At 36.1% G+C, this 16795-nt stretch overlaps 4 protein-coding genes and 2 long non-coding RNA genes across 8 annotated transcripts; 3 read left to right on the forward strand and 3 right to left on the reverse strand.

Annotated features, from left to right (window-relative positions):
* Positions 1-1782: 1782 nt before the first annotated feature.
* LOC106315651 lies at positions 1783-2444 on the reverse strand. The gene is made up of 3 exons (XR_001264640.1): positions 2139-2444; positions 2015-2063; positions 1783-1915 (listed from the first exon to the last, which is right to left on the reverse strand). It is a non-coding gene; the product is annotated as an uncharacterized LOC106315651 (long non-coding RNA).
* A 615-nt stretch (positions 2445-3059) lies between these two features.
* LOC106315866 lies at positions 3060-4899 on the reverse strand. 3 transcript variants are annotated; one of them, XR_001264670.1, is made up of 5 exons: positions 4280-4898; positions 4146-4184; positions 3966-4047; positions 3335-3774; positions 3060-3241 (listed from the first exon to the last, which is right to left on the reverse strand). It is a non-coding gene; the product is annotated as an uncharacterized LOC106315866 (long non-coding RNA). The 3 variants fall into 3 exon arrangements; XR_001264669.1 differs by having other exon boundaries at positions 3335-3630; positions 3726-4047; XR_001264668.1 differs by having other exon boundaries at positions 3335-4047; positions 4280-4899.
* Positions 4900-6032: 1133 nt separating this feature from the next.
* Positions 6033-7372, forward strand: LOC106316877 (zinc finger protein STOP1 homolog). Its single transcript, XM_013754746.1, has one exon. It carries the CDS (start codon positions 6081-6083, stop codon positions 7245-7247), a length of 1167 nt encoding a protein of 388 aa, XP_013610200.1. The 5' UTR covers positions 6033-6080; the 3' UTR covers positions 7248-7372.
* A 2385-nt stretch (positions 7373-9757) lies between these two features.
* Positions 9758-10377, forward strand: LOC106313350 (histone H2B.10). Its single transcript, XM_013751148.1, has one exon. The coding sequence runs from the start codon at positions 9810-9812 to the stop codon at positions 10233-10235; it is 426 nt and encodes a 141-aa protein (XP_013606602.1). The 5' UTR covers positions 9758-9809; the 3' UTR covers positions 10236-10377.
* Positions 10378-10492: 115 nt separating this feature from the next.
* On the reverse strand, positions 10493-11589 carry LOC106313351. The gene is made up of 3 exons (XM_013751149.1): positions 11492-11589; positions 10943-11045; positions 10493-10845 (listed from the first exon to the last, which is right to left on the reverse strand). Exons 2-3 carry the CDS (start codon positions 11023-11025, stop codon positions 10719-10721), a joined length of 210 nt encoding a protein of 69 aa, XP_013606603.1. The 5' UTR covers positions 11026-11045; positions 11492-11589; the 3' UTR covers positions 10493-10718.
* Positions 11590-13460: 1871 nt separating this feature from the next.
* LOC106313017 (aspartic proteinase-like protein 2) lies at positions 13461-16677 on the forward strand. Its single transcript, XM_013750731.1, has 10 exons — positions 13461-13989; positions 14130-14259; positions 14360-14610; positions 15061-15288; positions 15370-15532; positions 15608-15681; positions 15779-15875; positions 15973-16039; positions 16124-16195; positions 16279-16677. The coding sequence occupies exons 1-10, from the start codon at positions 13757-13759 to the stop codon at positions 16437-16439; spliced, it is 1476 nt and encodes a 491-aa protein (XP_013606185.1). The 5' UTR covers positions 13461-13756; the 3' UTR covers positions 16440-16677.
* Positions 16678-16795: the final 118 nt, after the last annotated feature.

Genomic DNA, 16795 nt, shown 5'->3' on the forward strand with positions numbered 1-16795 from the left:
CCTCGCTCTCTGCCAGACGCGTTAGATTGCTCCTTATCAAGCTCAATGTTGTCGTTGTTTGCATTGACATGTGAAATAGACACACACAACCTTGAAGAAGCTTTTCCACGTACATATGTAAGAAAATTCTTGACTTGCCGATCATTCTCAATGATAACTGGAGGACAGTCTATCGTATTGATTAACTCCATAGGTAAGTAGGTTAACTCAAGCTCGACATCGTTTTGGTCAATTCCAAAATCTTCAAAAGCTGTAGTCCTTAGATCTTCAAAGGAACTTGTCAATTCCACAGCAAGTACTCTTCCTCCTTTTTCCTTATCAAAAGCAAATCCTCATCCTTTACAGGGATCAAATTTTCACACCCCACAAGAGGCATAGATATGCATGTTCTTCAACAAGGGATTCAAATTTTTGGGGTGGTTTCAAAATTAATCAAGAACTTGTGAAGAAGAAGAAGAGAGGTCACGGTTATTTTTTAAAAACATAACTTTAGGAAACACGTAAAATTTGGGAAATTAGAGATTTACAGGATATTTTTCAACAGATTTTGGAGAGATTTAAGGAATATTTTCGAAAATAATTTGGCAGAACATGCATTCTGCTGCCAGTAGATTGTATATATGATGGTAGATACGATGGCAGAATGTATAATCCGGCAGAGATAGGTTATAGTATCTTAGTAGATAATGAAATATTACCATGGTAGAGTATTAGTAACTGGCAGATTCTATGATTCCGAGCCAGTAGATATATAGGAGACATTAGTTCATAAAATCTTTCGGGGTTCAGATCGTAAGCAAAACCGTAACCTTTTTTTTTGCGGTAGTAGACATATTACGAAATCGTAGATTTTAACATTTTCAAGCGCCAGATATATGTAGTTAACTGAAACTACGATCTACATATCCGTAGTTAGTAGATTTTGTTTTCTGCGATCTGAAGATCAAAATATGAAATTATGTTAAACTAATATTTAGTCAGCCAAATTATTTTTCATATGATTGTTTCATGTTTATGTACATTTTAAATAATTTTTCATATTTTTCTGATTCTTAAAATAATTGATATGAATTTTTGAAGTTGGCCAAAGGTATCTAAGTCCAAATCCGACCAAAAAAGAATTTATGCTATAAAGAGAATGTAGTTGTTCTTCTCTCGTGTTTTGGCAATTTTTTCTTTAAACTACGCCATGGAATATGTGTTCGTAACGTGACTGTTTGTGGAGATTGTGCACCTATAATAGCATTTCTCTGTTGTTGTTGAATATTATTTAGGTAGCTACTTTTTCGTGCTACTACGTGTAAATTCATAACCTTTTTCACTGCCCCATAATATTGTATATTGACACGTTTTTGGGTCTGATTTTGTGCTATATTTGTTTTTATTTGGATATTTATTTGCATAATTTATATATATTTAATTTCATAATGAAATATTTAATTGCATACTTTATATATTTAGAAAACAAAATATAATTCAATCAAATTAATAGATCTATAGAAATGACAAAAATGTCAAAACAATAAAATGTTAATACAGTAGATGAGATAATGAAAAAGCAAAACACAGAATGAAAGAAAACAATTATAGAACCATCCCATTAGTTTTGACGACCACCCTTGCCTCGTGAGGACTGTCCTTGTTGTTGTTGTGGGCGTCTCGCTGGGGTTGAGTTGCGGGCATCGAGTGCTCACAGACAGTGCAAGAACACTGGGTCGATGTCTTCTTCAGGTTCCTCAATGCGTATCAAGTACCCTTGAGAGCGTCTGAACTCGGTTCTAGTTATCTCTTCCGCATCGTTTCCTCCTGAGGTCTTTCCTTGTTCTTCTTCTGGATGTTGTTTTTTGAGTTGTGGTTTAACTCCACATGCCGCGAGTCCACAGATGATGCCTTTCCTTGCTTCCATTGGAGTTTCCTGGTTGACAAATTTAAGACAAGTTATATCTATAGGATAATAAGTCTAAAAAGTCGAATAAGATAATAATAATAAGATATAAGAATCGAAATCTATGACCTTGATATGGAGACTTTCGAGATCTGTTAGGATTCGAATCAGTCTGGATCTGTAAGAGATAAGAGAAATATAATCATGAGATGGAAAACCTTTAAGTTAAATCTAGGGTTTAGAGGTCGCAAACCTTTAACAGAGATTCATGAGATGAAATCGTGGTGGTAACAGAGATTCTTGGAGAGGAATCGTCGGGATTAATGGAAGACGAGAGATTCGTAGTCACAGAGATCTCTCGGTGGTTTGAGTTAAAATGGTGCTTTGAAATTTAATCGTCGGGAGTGATGGAAAGAGGGGAGATCCGTGGTGGTTTTAGATAGAATCGTGGTGGTTACGGAGAGATTGGAGGTGTTTTGAGATAGAATCGTGGTGGAGGTTTGAGATGGAAGGAGAGAGAACTCTAGAACCTAATGTCGTGGTGGGTAGGAGCCCTTTGGATTTCGCAGATATAAAGAAAATGAAATAAAATTTGGCTCTCAAAATTTGGTTTGCCTCCGAAAATTTCACCGAAAATCAAGTTTGCCTCCAAAACATGTAAGAAGCAAATTTCACCAAATTATGAAACACACAATGGTTTAGTTTGATTTCGACAAGGTTTTACGATTGTGTAAAATGTAATTTGTTATTGGAATGTATTTGTTAGTTTAAACGATAGAGAAACCTTGAAAACAAAACTATTGAAACAATACATAATGTTGTGAACATATAAACACACCACAATACAAGTAAACCAAATTATACCCTATACCCTAAAACTATGCACTAAATCTAAACCCTTCAACGACATAGTTGAGAGACAACATGTTATAATTTGTGAACACATTGATTATTTTGTTATTGTGTGATTTTTTATCTTTTGTATATAAAACCCTTTAAACTAGCCTAAACCCTAAAACTATTCAGTAAAACTAATCCCTAAAATAACAGACGAACCCCTAAATATGCCCTAAACCATAAAAAAAAATTCGGAAAAAATACTTATGAGATTACTTAATTACTTTATCAAATTGGGCTTTTTAGCTGGGTCTTGTTTTGAATTTGAAAAGGAAAATATGCATAACATAAGATATGGTTCGATTAAGTCATAGATCCGAAGCATACGAATACCCAAAGCATACATAAAAACAGAGTCATAAAAAAGACAGTCATGTTTTGAAACAAAGGCATATCATAACAAAGGACAACATAAAATGCGAACACATAACTCAGTTGCTTCCTTCTTGGGGGTTACGCCTGCAACCAAAGCCAACAAAATTAGCTAAGTTAGACATATTTTTTCCCACATATGTAACAGGACAGAGAAGTCAGCAATAAATCAAATCTCACCATTACAACTTTATCCTCCGGCCAGGCAAGACAGCTTCCAAGTGCATCTTCCATATACTCGATCTCAGATGTTGTCCTCCACACAGCAGCATCTTTAACCTTCACAACATCAACAAAGACTCGACATCCACCAGGGCCCAAAGGTTCAAAGTGGACAAGATGTTCTGGATTATTCGATGACCAACGACCTTCAGCGACAGTCCGTGCAGGGGCAAATGATCATCGCAGAGTCTTGTAAAGCTGCACCAACAGACCTCACAAAATTCCAAGCACCTCTCTCATAATCAGGATCAGCTCTTTCGTTAAGACATATGCAAGCATAAGACAATAGCAAAGCGTAAACTCTCTTAATCCCCTAATAAATCCTTAAGTATATATTGTTTTACTTTACCTGCTAAGTTGAACCCATGACTTTTCCATCATTTTTATGAACTAAGTTTCTAACTCAGAACCAAAAACAAAGCAAACACATAAGAATATCTCAAACACAAAACAAAGAAATTGTCAATCACAGAAGCACCAATAAACAGTCAAATATATTCAATCAATCAGATATTCAAAAGTGGCAGGCAATCAATAACACAAACAAAACTCGATAAGATCCTTCTTATATTAGGGTCGAATTAATTACCTCAATAAGATACTGCAGATTTCAAGTCCACTTCACTCCACAAAGAAATAAACGATCAAAAGCTCCAAACTTGAAAGCCAAACTGAACAAAAACGAACCACAAATCAGATCGTCTCATCCCAAAACGATTCACCAATCACTCCACAAGAAATTGAAACAGAGATGATAAATATGTATTACCTGACTCGTCTCCTCCTTCTCTTCCTGTAATTGTACAAGCTGCAAAGAAATCGAACTAATTAATTGGAGAAATCAGAGAAATTGAAAATTTCAATCTAGGGTTCATAACACCACAAATCGATACTGGGGTTCACCTAGAATCTGAACGGCGATGACGAGACACCGATCGGCGACGACAGCACCGAAGGATGGCGGATCTAGGATTTTGGGTTTCTACCCTTGCATGCTCGAGAGTGGTCGAAAGTGAGAGATAATGGCGGAATAATAGAAGAAAAAAAAGCTAAGTGTTTTGCCTCCAAAACACATAACAGCTATAATAGTCTTTTTTTATTTCCCAGTTAATGAATTTTTGTCCTATCGCGGATATAACGCTACGAAAAAGATGCCCACGGATTTAACATGTTTTCGTAGCAGTTCGTGATTTCGTGCTACAGTGAACTACTACCAATACTCATATTTATTGTAGTGATATTTGTTATATAACATTTAAATTTTCATAAGGCCTGAGTTATTTTGTAGTTCATTAATACAAGAAGTTACTTCTTTCGAGATAAAACGAATACGCATGGCCAAGATTAATTATCTTACCAAAATTGCAACTCATGCCGATTTCCACATTGTTAGTGTTCCCTGTAAGATCCATCCTATGAGCACGCGTTTACATGTGCGCATGTAAAAGCAGGTAAGAGGAAAGCATGTAGATGCAGTTTTTAAAAATGATTGGTTAAACATGTGACATAAGATGGTATGTAAGCTTCTTCGTTTTATGCCAACTTCACCCGTTTAAGAATGATTATTCAATTACTACGTGAAGAAAGAGGCATGAGAAACACTAATGCTTGACTTAGGTTAAGTTTCGTTTATTTTAAGATATAGCTGACAAAATATTCGTAGGTTTATGCGAGGAAGGTTTAAGAGAAACACTACCTAGTTAATCACATCGAGATCTGTCAACTTTTAACCTAATGATAATAATTCATATATATATGTATATAACCGTTGCGTTTTCAAGGGGGGAAAGCATCATTCATGACTTCATCATTATGTTATTTATTTTTTTGGTCTAAACATCATTATGTTATTGTTTTGTCACAATTGAAAATCTTGTATTTCCCTTGACCTTTACTCGATGATTTACATCGTATTTAAAGTACACAAATTGGTTACAACGTTTCGTAATTGTATGCCTACGAAATCTTAACAAATCTTGACCGAGCATATCTGACGCATATTCCGTATTCGTTCAGCAATTACGGTCCTCATAACATAATTGTAACTATTCTTATGTCTTAACCTAACTAATGAATTGGTATGTTCAAAAACTTATAGACGACAATCTGAAACATTTTACCAGAAAATCATCATATATAGACAAGATTTAAACGCCTAAAGTATCACTATTTAAATAAAATGCAGTATGACTGGACCTCTGTTATACTGTACATGTTTCATTGATCAATGTATGTCTATCTGATCTTGAAATCACAAATGAAATTCAAGGCGTTAAATATCGTCAGGTTCAACAGACTGTAGACCTACATGGCTTAGTAGCATATCAATTGCCGTTTCTTTTCTATTTTTGTTAGTGTTTTAGTTCGTTTAAATTAAATACCGTCTCGTGAAATAAATCTCTCAGAATTAGGTTTTCAACTGTTGTACTTATACCCCATAGATCAAGTAGTATTGGTTGATTTTAAATTTTAGTAAAATAAAAGCAGGCCTGACACGTACTCGTTTGCGTGTTTGAATGTATATATGTCAAGTATTTTATACAACAGATGCCCTCCTATAGGGTAGGCTGTCTTTTTCATTCTATAACTCTAGAACGGCTGCCATATATATAAACAAAGATATCACAAAGCATTTAAGCCAACAAAATCAAAAGAATAAATAAGAACAAAAAACTTAAGTTAGTTATATTCTTCTTATGCAAAGATGAATCAAGGAGGGCTTATTATGAATACTGGAGAATGCTCCATGTCTTGCTGCTCGGAGACGAACTCTAATTCCACAATCTACACTAACTCCATGGCGGCCGCGACGAGATCATCGGGCGACGACATTTCACTCTCTCTTCTTTTCAATCTCTCTACCATACAAGACAAAGTCCATGAGATCCAATCTCTGGTCAACTTTTTCTTGATCTCCCCTAGTAAGAATAACCAATCCTCGGAGTCAACTTCGTCTTTAGCCGCGGCTAACGTCGAAAGTTTGGTTCAAGACATCATCACGGCTGCTTCTTCAATGATGCTCACTTGCCAAAACCTCCAAATCTCAACTAGCGACAACAACAACATCGATACAAGTCAAACCACAGATGGAATGTTCATGGAGTTCTCCCAGAACTTCGACCCGGATCATGATTTCGTCCAAGAGTCTTCGACCAACCTTCTTGGTGTCCGAGACTTCGACCCGGATCATGATTTCCTCCAAGAATCGTCGTCGAACCTTCTTGGTATCCAGGAAAGAGAGCATGTTTCGCTTATAGACCAGAGTACGCAGAGTCTTGACTGGCACAGCATCCAAACCACAAACCCTAAAACAGATCACCGTCGTTTTAAATCAAGAACCGGGAGCTATGAGATAGTGGAGCTAAGCGTGGAGGATCTGCTAGCGAAATACACACATTACTGCCAAATCTGCGGGAAAGGGTTTAAGAGAGACGCGAATCTAAGGATGCATATGAGAGCGCACGGAGACGAGTACAAGACACGCGAAGCATTGATTAATCCAACAAGCCGTGACAAGAATGTCGAATACTCGTCACTCACGAGGCATTACTATTCGTGCCCTCAACATGGATGTAGGTGGAACCAAAGGCACGATAAGTTTCAGCCGTTGAAATCTGTGATTTGCGCCAAGAATCATTACAAGAGAAGTCATTGTCCGAAAATATATATGTGCAGAAGATGCAACGTGAAGCATTTCTCGGTTCTGTCTGATCTAAGGACGCACGAGAAGCATTGTGGGGATATCAAGTGGGTTTGCTCTTGTGGAACTAGGTTTTCTAGGAAAGACAAGCTTACGAGCCATGTTTCTTTGTTCTCGGGTCACTCACCGGCCCATGAGCCGCTGCCGCAGCCTCCGATGATCTCCCTCTAAAGTATTACCACGGCAGATTAAGTTCTAATTAGACGTCTCTCAAATAACTTGTGCATTAACATCAATGTTGCAAAAGATTTTTGTCGTGATTGGTGAAATGCAATGTTGAATTAGCTTTTTATTTATCCATGATTCTTCTAAGTTCATGGGTGAGAGTTTTTGTTGATCTATACATTCTCTGATTTTATGGCCTTCCATTAATTATACACTCGTTTTGTTTCATAATATATGATATTTTCTCGCATTACATATATATTAAGAAAATCATTATTTAAAAAGTTAATTAAAATTAATTTATTTGATTATGAATATAAATAGTAAAAAGATAATTAGTTACCCAATTTTTTTATAAAATTAAGATATTTAAATTTACGAAAATGTTCAATATTTTGAAACAACAAACTATCTAATATATTGATTTGGAGGGAGTATAATCTAATCAATTATTTTTTTTCAAAAAAAAAAAAAATCTAATCAATTATTCATGAGAGGTGATATGGCACTGAAAAGTGGTGGTGTCATTTAACAGCCAATTTGTCTGATGCACATTTATAAGATTAAATAATAATAAAACAACCTATAATTGACTAATGATAATTTAAATTTTAAATTTAGATAAAAGAATGATCTAAAACCAAAATTATTGCAACACCATGTTTGTAGAAGTCAAAAAGCCCATAAACTTGTATAGCGAATCCTTTATATACTAAATCACAAGTCATCTAACCAATCAAATTTTGCCACATAATTTATGTTTAAAAAAATTAAAAAACAATTAAAACAAGATAATGATTATAAAAAAACTTATCAACCGTTTCTAAAAAGAGCGCCCACTACCCATGATCCTACTTCTTCATCCACTATCTTTTCTTTTTCTTATTTTTATATCTCTAAAAATTTGATAAACGAACAACAACGACATTAAACTACCTATTGATTGAGAATATAATAGGAAATGTTTATACTCTTGCTTCATCAATGTTTTGAGCAGTGTTGAGTATTTTTTTTCTAAATAAACGGATCCCTGCAACCAAATTCTCCAGTTACACTATTTTACTATTTAGTACAGTTTTGTTGGCTTAGCGCCTTAGCGAAACACCAAATTGCTTCATCAAAACCTGTTTAAGGCCAAGAAGTTTCGAGAAATAATGGATATAGTGGATCCTAGCTGCTGAAGATTCGACAAGTGCAAAGAGACTTCAAGGTAGGAAAAAGAGAAAGAAAGGGGGAGGAAGAAAGAAAGCAAACGTAGACATGGTACAACAGGAGGAACTGAATTTCATAAAAGGTAAAATCAATTATACTAATTCACCACTTTAAGGATCTGTATTGTTTAAATTCTACTGCGAATACTTTGATATTCGGTGAGAAATTTTGGTATGTTTACGGTTGTATGGGATATGAACTTCAAATGTTGCTGCCATGGAAAATTAAGAGAGGTATATTAGCTATATGTCTGTATTTTTTTTTTTAATTTCTCTAGAAATTGGTCAGCAATCTTTGCAATACATAATTTGTAGATGTTTGATAAACCAATACACAACGAAAAATAAATTCTTTCAACTTTGCGTTCTCTTGACTGCAGGGAATATTAGGAACTCAGACAATCAGATTCTTCAATGTTTTTATTCTCTAAGGTAACGTTCTCAAAAAAATATATCTAAGAATGGTTAGATATCAAATTGGAAACATGATATATATATATATATATATAACTGAAATATGGTCTTCTTTGTAACAAAAAAATATCTCATGCCTAGCATGGGGTCAATACTAGTTAACCATAATTCCCAAGTTTTGTGGAGCAACTTCGGTAAAGGACAACATGTCTATTTCTTATTGCAACACTCTCTCTAAAATTTTTTTGGTCAAATAAAAAAAACAATAGACAAAGATATAAACTCTTGTGAAAAGAGAAGTATTTGGAGCAGTAATTCAAACACTAAAAATGTAAAATAATAAAGATATAAATAAAGTGTTACAACAAAAACAGTTTGATATGAAATTGATTGTGAAGAAATATAGTTTCATGTAATAGATACAACTATTTTTAAAATTTTTATTATTCTAATAATAATGAAAGAACTTGAATTATACGACCTTAAAAAATAATCTTTGAAAGATAAATTTGATGAAGAATTAATGATATCAAAATTATGTTCCCGGGAACTCTAGTTCGTCATAAATCCATGTATTCCTAGCCGTACATTGTTGGATTGACCGAGCATAGCCACGTCAGCCATCCACGCCAAATCTCTGCGGCGGTAATGGGTTGTGTTGGCGGGGAAACAAAAAGGGCAAACGAAATATTTTGAATTTCGATTTTTGGATAATATATCTTAAAAAAAGCTCGGGATTTACTGCAAAAAGATCTGGTCCATCCATCATAACGCCTTCCACATCGAACAGCTCAACTACCGCCACGTCACAGATCCCCGTTTTAGAATCCTAACCAATAAGATCTCTTTTACCATTCCTATATAAATAAAGAGGATCCGTGAATCATTCAACAAATCATCATCACAGCAAAAATCTCACTTCCTTAAAACAAGAAACGTAACAATGGCAAAGGCTGACAAGAAACCAGCAGAGAAGAAGCCGGCGGAAACCACCACCGCGGCGGCCGCAGAGAAGAAGCCAAAAGCCGGGAAGAAGCTACCGAAGGATCCCGCCGTGGCCGGAGACAAGAAGAAGAAGCGGACCAAGAAGAGCGTGGAGACCTACAAGATCTACATCTTCAAGGTGCTGAAGCAGGTTCACCCCGACATCGGAATCTCGAGCAAAGCCATGGGGATCATGAACAGCTTCATCAACGACATCTTTGAGAAGCTTGCCGGCGAGTCTTCCAAGCTTGCGAGGTACAACAAGAAGCCGACGATCACTTCGAGGGAGATTCAGACGGCGGTGAGACTCGTCTTGCCTGGAGAGTTGGCGAAACACGCTGTTTCTGAAGGTACCAAGGCGGTGACTAAGTTCACGAGTTCTTAGATCTGGAGTGAGATTTGTAATGGTTTTAACTAGTAGTAGTCTGTTGTGTTGAGCATTTGGTTATTTTATCAGGGTTTGTACTTTAGAAAATTTAGTTTTTCTTGTAATGGAATGAAATATATTAAGTTTTACTTTGTTTAAACCTGCCTCTGTTTTCTATTGCCTGAAAAAATGCTTCGTAATATATAGAAGGTGGCTTGTTCGAACTTCAATAACATAACACAAAATAACGCATTCAAGCAAACTCAAAATTGCAATGATGAAAATGGTTTGTGGTGACATTCTTATGACATCATACTGTATTCAAATCCTCGAGCTATATTAATCAAAACCATCTCAATGGCTAGACTGGTCTGGTGGTGTTTATGGGAAGGTCTTCATCATAGCGTTCGTTACATAAAACATAGCGTTACCATAACAATTCTTCTTAAGGGGACAATGAAAACTCATGTTTACAGTTTGTGTGTCTTGACTCGATGATGATTATTTCTTAGGGTAAGTTCGATGGTCAGGACCAACATCACGAGAACCGGTGTTGATGTAAGGTCCTCTAAAAGTTGCTTGCGGAGGTAGCGGTTTTGTTGGATCAATCACTGGTTTCTTTGACGATCTGAGCCAGGGAAAAAAAAGAAAGAAGCAAATGTCAGACCAACAAAGATGAGAAAAGAATCTTCGAACCGAACAGTAGAGAGAAGAGATTTTCTTACGCCATGTAAAAGGGGAAAGCTAAGCCTGCAGATGCGAAAACAACCAGACCCGTGGCTACAATGATGTTACGTGATGGTGCCATTCCAAAACTAGCGTCTTTGGCTTTTAGAAAAAAAAAAAAAACAAAACGAAATCGGAATCAGTCTCTACTGTAAGAAACAAAAAAAAAGAAGGATTAAGACCAAAGCTCAAACATAACAACTAGTTCAAAAAAACACACACTGATCAATCATTCTCAGTTGCTAAAATTCAAGACATTATCCGTTCTACACACATACGAGATGTTCAAAATCTATCTGAAGATCAAATCGAGATTCAAGTTTCCTTAACACAGACAAGCATCTGAAATATATCAATGATGATTTCAACACCAAATTGAAATCAACTAGTTCAGTCGCGATGCTCATAAATCAAAACTGAAAGGCATATATCTAAATCTAATTTCCGAATCTAACAAATGATTTTCAATTCGGACAAAACAATAAACTGAATTAGAACATATTGCAAAAGATCAAAATCACGAGCAGAAGCGGATACGAAGATCTCACTTGGGATGTGAGGCTGTCGAGTTGACTCAGTTAAGCATTTGGGTATTCAGGATTGGGGTTTGATACACCCGAGTCGCGGAGGTCTATGAAACCGGCGATTTGCTCTTAGACGCTCTGAGAAATTAATATTGGGCTAGAGATAAGCTTTATTGGGCCTACTGTTTAAACTTGATTTCTAATTCTTTTTGTTATTGGGCCACGTTCATTATCCGAGAAGAGAGACTTGTCGGCAAGAAGAAAAAAGACGTACGGGTTGTCAAATTTTTCATTAGTTTAAAAAGTTAAAATCTGTTAAAACTTCAACGGAAAATCATTACGAGTAGGTTTATGGTTAATGATGACTAAAAAGTGAGCTGAACATAAATTTATGGTTTTAACATAAAGAGAGTTCTTTATGAATTTATGGGCTTCGAAGCAATATAAAAGGCATTCTTATGGAATGTGACACCACCATACCTTCATAACTTAGCCACAAAGGAACACAAAGGTATTGCTTTTCTTTTCTTGTTATACATTATAACCTTTTATTTGAATGAAGTGATACAATTTAAAGCTCATTCACCCCAACCAAAATTATATAAAAGATTTTTTTCTTAAAATTCCTATTGTCACGAAACTTTTAAACATTGAAAATACAAGGTGAAAATGTGCATATAATTGGATTACTATTTGTACTACCTTTTTTTGTTTGATCTCTCTTTATTTGATTCTGTTATGTCAGGTTCTAAAGCTTACAAAACCTAGGATCTATTCTTTAACACTTAAAACATTACGGAATTTCTCATCTTCTGATTACAAATCAGTTGTAATTTTGTTTTGCTTAAAAGTAAAACCATATGTTATAGAGAAAAAGCTGTCGACAAATTATCAAAAAGAAAAAGAAACGCTAAAGCAAATGAAATAATTGCAATGTGGGGTTCTATAGCTTACCATCCGTAAAAAAGGAAGAAGAGAAATTGCCATGATCTGAGTTGTTTCCTAAAGACATAAGACCATTGGCCAGTTTATACCATTATAAATAGTCAACGTCAATTATGTAAGATAAGCATCTTCTATTCTTGTTTCAAAAAAAAAAAAAAAGCATCTTCTATTCTCTTCCATTTATGCGAGGAGGGTAGTACTTTAGATATGTACGACTAGTTCAGAAAGGAAACCCATCATGATGCTAAGAAACACGAGAATAAGTAGTATTGCAAATGTGAATAGGGGTAATATGTTTGAACATTTAAAACAAATAACCAATCGAATTGTGGAGTTAATTAGCAAATTCACCAACTTGTTGAAATAGTCAATGTTTAGATAACTTGCTTTTTTTTGTTCTCTCATGGAATATTAGTTTCAACATATACATCATCATGTATAAGTGCACGATTCTGTATAAATACATAAAGCAAGAGATGCGTCAAAATTACGCAGTATGTGGTTTAGGTAACCAGGGGAAAAAGAAAGAAGACAAAGCAGAATGAGATGATGCCAAGAGAGGCAAGAACCTCCCATTGACTGGTCTTCCTTTTTGTCTTAAAAACCCTAATCCTTGTTCTACTTTTTTTTGTATATGATAAATAGTTACTTGTTTGCTAAGTAACTTTTACCATGTCTGTTCACTATTTCAAATGTATCACTTTAGTTCTAGTGGAAAATGTGTAGTTGTAATATATTTGCTATATTTGTCTTTATAATATTAAAGAAAAAGCGATTGCTAATTCCATTTTGAACTCTGAATGAAACCAAACATAAAATTTATACTTATACGAGGAAACATATATTTATCTCTTTTTCATCACAAAATTTTCTTAATATAAACAGCTAGTCAGTGAATATAAACTTTTTATTTCTTCTTCTAACCAAATTTGTATGCTTCTTAAAACACGAAATTCTGACAATATTCTTACTTTTTAATATAACAAATAAATAAAGCATCCTCAAATTCATTTTTAATATGACAAAAAAGGAAAGTGAAATAAATGGAATGAAAACACACGTGATTTTGGAGTAATCTGCACTAAAACATCTTCTGTTTATCCACTGTTGTCTCTCTCTCTCCCTCGCTTTCGTTGCCAGAAGAAGAAGCGAAACGACTACAAAACAAATCTGCAAATCTTCTGGTTTTCGTGAGAATTAGAGACTGACGACGATTAGTTCCCCACCCTATTTCTCGCTCCCAGAAAGGAATAAAACGAAATGATCTTTTTTTGATTTCTGACGAGATACAGAGATCTTGTTAAGCTGTTAACACTTCGAATCAGAACCCAACTCGGTTCAGCTATGTCGGCTGTCCGGTTAACGGCGGCTATCCTGGTTTGTCTATTACCGTTGACGGTTCTGTCCTACGGTTTTCCGGCGGCTCTGAAACTAGAAAGAGCGGTTCCGGCGAATCACGAGATGGAGATCAGCCAGCTCAAGGCTCGTGACAGAGCCAGGCACGGCAGATTGTTGCAGTCTCTCGGCGGAGTTATTGATTTCCCCGTCGACGGAACTTTTGATCCTTTCGTTGTTGGGTAACTAAAGTTTCCATCTTTATTCTTCTGAACACATTATTTTGATTGCACACAAGGTGTTTGAGTCTTTGCCTGCTCAATCAAAAGTTTGGTTTCGTCTGTGTTCTGCTCATTTTGGTGTTTGGATTTTTTTGAAACAGATTATACTACACGAAACTGCGATTGGGATCTCCTCCAAGAGACTTCTATGTACAGATTGACACAGGAAGTGATGTTCTGTGGGTTAGTTGTGCTTCTTGCAATGGCTGCCCTCAAACCAGTGGACTCCAAGTAAAAGCTTCTCTCATGTCTTTTTGTTTTCAGTTCATCTTGGTTGATGTTTTTGAATGTTTCTGATATTGAGATTAGTAAGGTGCTTCCTTTTTTGCAGATTCAATTGAATTACTTTGATCCAGGGAGCTCAGTGACAGCCACACCAATCTCATGTTCTGACCAAAGATGCAGCTGGGGTATTCAATCCTCCGATTCAGGTTGTTCTGTTCAGAACAACCTTTGCGCTTACACGTTTCAGTATGGAGATGGAAGTGGCACTTCCGGGTTCTACGTCTCCGATGTCTTGCAGTTTGACATGATTGTTGGTAGCTCTCTCGTCCCTAACTCAACGGCTCAGGTTGTGTTCGGGTGAGTTATCGGCAAAACTAAAAATTTATGGGTACGGGTACGGCATATATATATATATATCAACAAATATATGCATATATGTATATTTATATACTGAAAAATGAAAAAAATATCATTGTAAATCTTGTCTAGTGAAAAGTTTATAAACTAAAACATTAGAAAGAAGGCTATAAATTCAAAATCTAGTTTAGACTTCTATTTCTTATTTTTTTATTTGGATGAAAAGAAAGGGAACAAGCTTGAGAAAGGAAAATATTAAAACAAACTGTTTAGAAACATTCCATAATTAAATGTTTCCGTCCCCGTGCCGTCCCCAAAGTGTTCCCGTCCCGGAAACGTCTCCGGGACGGATACGACAATCACTTTGATGTCCCTGTGCTTCATAGGTTATTATTTCACTCTGTTCAAATAAGTCATCAGTATGGTGTTGGCTCTTCCTATCTGGAACAGATGCAGCACCTCGCAGACGGGTGATTTGGTGAAGTCGGATCGAGCGGTTGACGGAATCTTCGGGTTTGGGCAACAAGGGATGTCTGTGGTTTCTCAGCTTGCTTCGCAGGGAGTAGCTCCGAGAGTGTTCTCACACTGTTTGAAAGGAGAAAACGGAGGCGGAGGGATATTGGTTCTTGGAGAGATTGTTGCGCCAAACCTTGTCTTTACTCCTCTTGTTCCCTCACAGTTAGTTCCCTTTATCCCTCTTAAAACTAGTTTGTTTCAGATGTTCTTTAGAGAATGATTGGTCAGCATTGAAAATTGCAGGCCTCATTACAACGTGAATCTGCTGAGCATCTCAGTGAATGGCCAAGCTTTGCCTATCAATCCATCCGTCTTCTCCACATCAAACGGCCAGGGAACAATCATTGACACTGGCACAACATTGGCATACCTTTCTGAAGAAGCCTATGTTCCTTTCGTTGAAGCTGTAAGTCATAAAAACCTCCCCATCTCTAGTATGCAATTTTGTTCTCGATATCTTAAGCGTTTTCTTAAATTTCAGATTACAAAGGCTGTTGCGCAGTCTGTGAGACCTGTTGTGTCGAAAGGGAACCAGTGCTACGTCATAGCCTCCAGGTTCACCCTTCTGTTACCATCTCTAACCATGTCTTCTTATTGATATCAATATGGTGGAAAGTTCTGAACTTCTTTTTAATAATACTTTAATGATCAGTGTGGCAGACGTATTTCCTCCAGTTAGCTTGAACTTTGCTGGTGGAGCATCCATGTTCTTGAATCCTCAGGATTACCTCATACAGCAGAACAACGTCGTAAGTACTTACACTCAACCTCCATTGAATCTCTTTTCGCAGAGATCTGTTTTTTAAGTTCTCAGTATAACATTATTCTCTGCACTCTGCTTTATAGGGAGGTACTTCAGTATGGTGCATCGGTTTCCAGAGGATACAGAATCAGGGGATAACGATTCTTGGAGGTAACATGAAAAAAGCTTAAGCCTTTATTTATTTGAATTCTACGTTCTTTAACACATTATGTTTTCATCTGTTTTGCTCTGCAGATTTGGTCCTTAAAGACAAGATCTTTGTCTATGATCTGGTCGGTCAGAGAATCGGATGGGCAAACTACGACTGTAAAATCTCATCCCTTTAAAATCCAATCGCAATATTATCATTCCAACACTTGCAAATCTCTCAACTTCGATCTTTCTTTCAGGTTCAATGTCGGTCAATGTGTCTGCGACTAGCAGCAGCGGAAGAAGCGAATATGTGAACGCAGGACAGTTTAGTGACAATGCAGCTCCACAGAAACTGTCTTTAAACATGGTCGGAAACACTCTGATGCTCCTGTTAATGGTAATCAACATGTTCTTATAGCACACAGCGCTTTTACAGAGTTGCCTTGATGTAGTTTATGTACACTCTTTTATATGGTCGCGGCAGTGTTATTTGTGGTCGCTGGAGAGTAATTATCTCCCGACCGGGCAGAAGAAATGTTTAACTTCTTTGTTGTTTGTTTGTTTTTCGTCTTCTTTTTATTACATTGTTATAGTTTTGGATGTAAATACTACTTTTTCTTACTTATAGTGGTGTGTGTGTCGTTATTCTGATCAAAGTTTTCTCCCCCTCACCATTTTGATATTTTTAGTATAGTATTAAGTCACCAAAAAGCGAATAAATCATTTGATAAGTTTACTGATTATATGTAGTTGATCTCATTGCGATCACTGAAA

This window comes from Brassica oleracea, chromosome C9 (genome assembly GCF_000695525.1).
Source record: "Brassica oleracea var. oleracea cultivar TO1000 chromosome C9, BOL, whole genome shotgun sequence".
Classification (NCBI taxonomy): domain Eukaryota; kingdom Viridiplantae; phylum Streptophyta; class Magnoliopsida; order Brassicales; family Brassicaceae; genus Brassica; species Brassica oleracea.

Bases quoted from the DNA above. Each gene is read 5' to 3' on its own strand.
- LOC106313017 (XM_013750731.1), top strand. From the start codon at position 13,757: ATGTCGGCTGTCCGGTTAACGGCGGCTATCCTGGTTTGTCTATTACCG. The intron at 14,260-14,359 runs GTAAAAGCTTCT...CCTTTTTTGCAG, and splicing joins CTCAAACCAGTGGACTCCAA to ATTCAATTGAATTACTTTGA. The intron at 15,682-15,778 runs GTTCACCCTTCT...TTTAATGATCAG, and splicing joins TGCTACGTCATAGCCTCCAG to TGTGGCAGACGTATTTCCTC.
- LOC106313350 (XM_013751148.1), top strand. From the start codon at position 9,810: ATGGCAAAGGCTGACAAGAAACCAGCAGAGAAGAAGCCGGCGGAAACC.
- LOC106313351 (XM_013751149.1), bottom strand. From the start codon at position 11,025: ATGGCACCATCACGTAACATCATTGTAGCCACGGGTCTGGTTGTTTTC. The intron at 10,846-10,942 runs GTAAGAAAATCT...TCCCTGGCTCAG, and splicing joins GCTTTCCCCTTTTACATGGC to ATCGTCAAAGAAACCAGTGA.
- LOC106316877 (XM_013754746.1), top strand. From the start codon at position 6,081: ATGAATCAAGGAGGGCTTATTATGAATACTGGAGAATGCTCCATGTCT.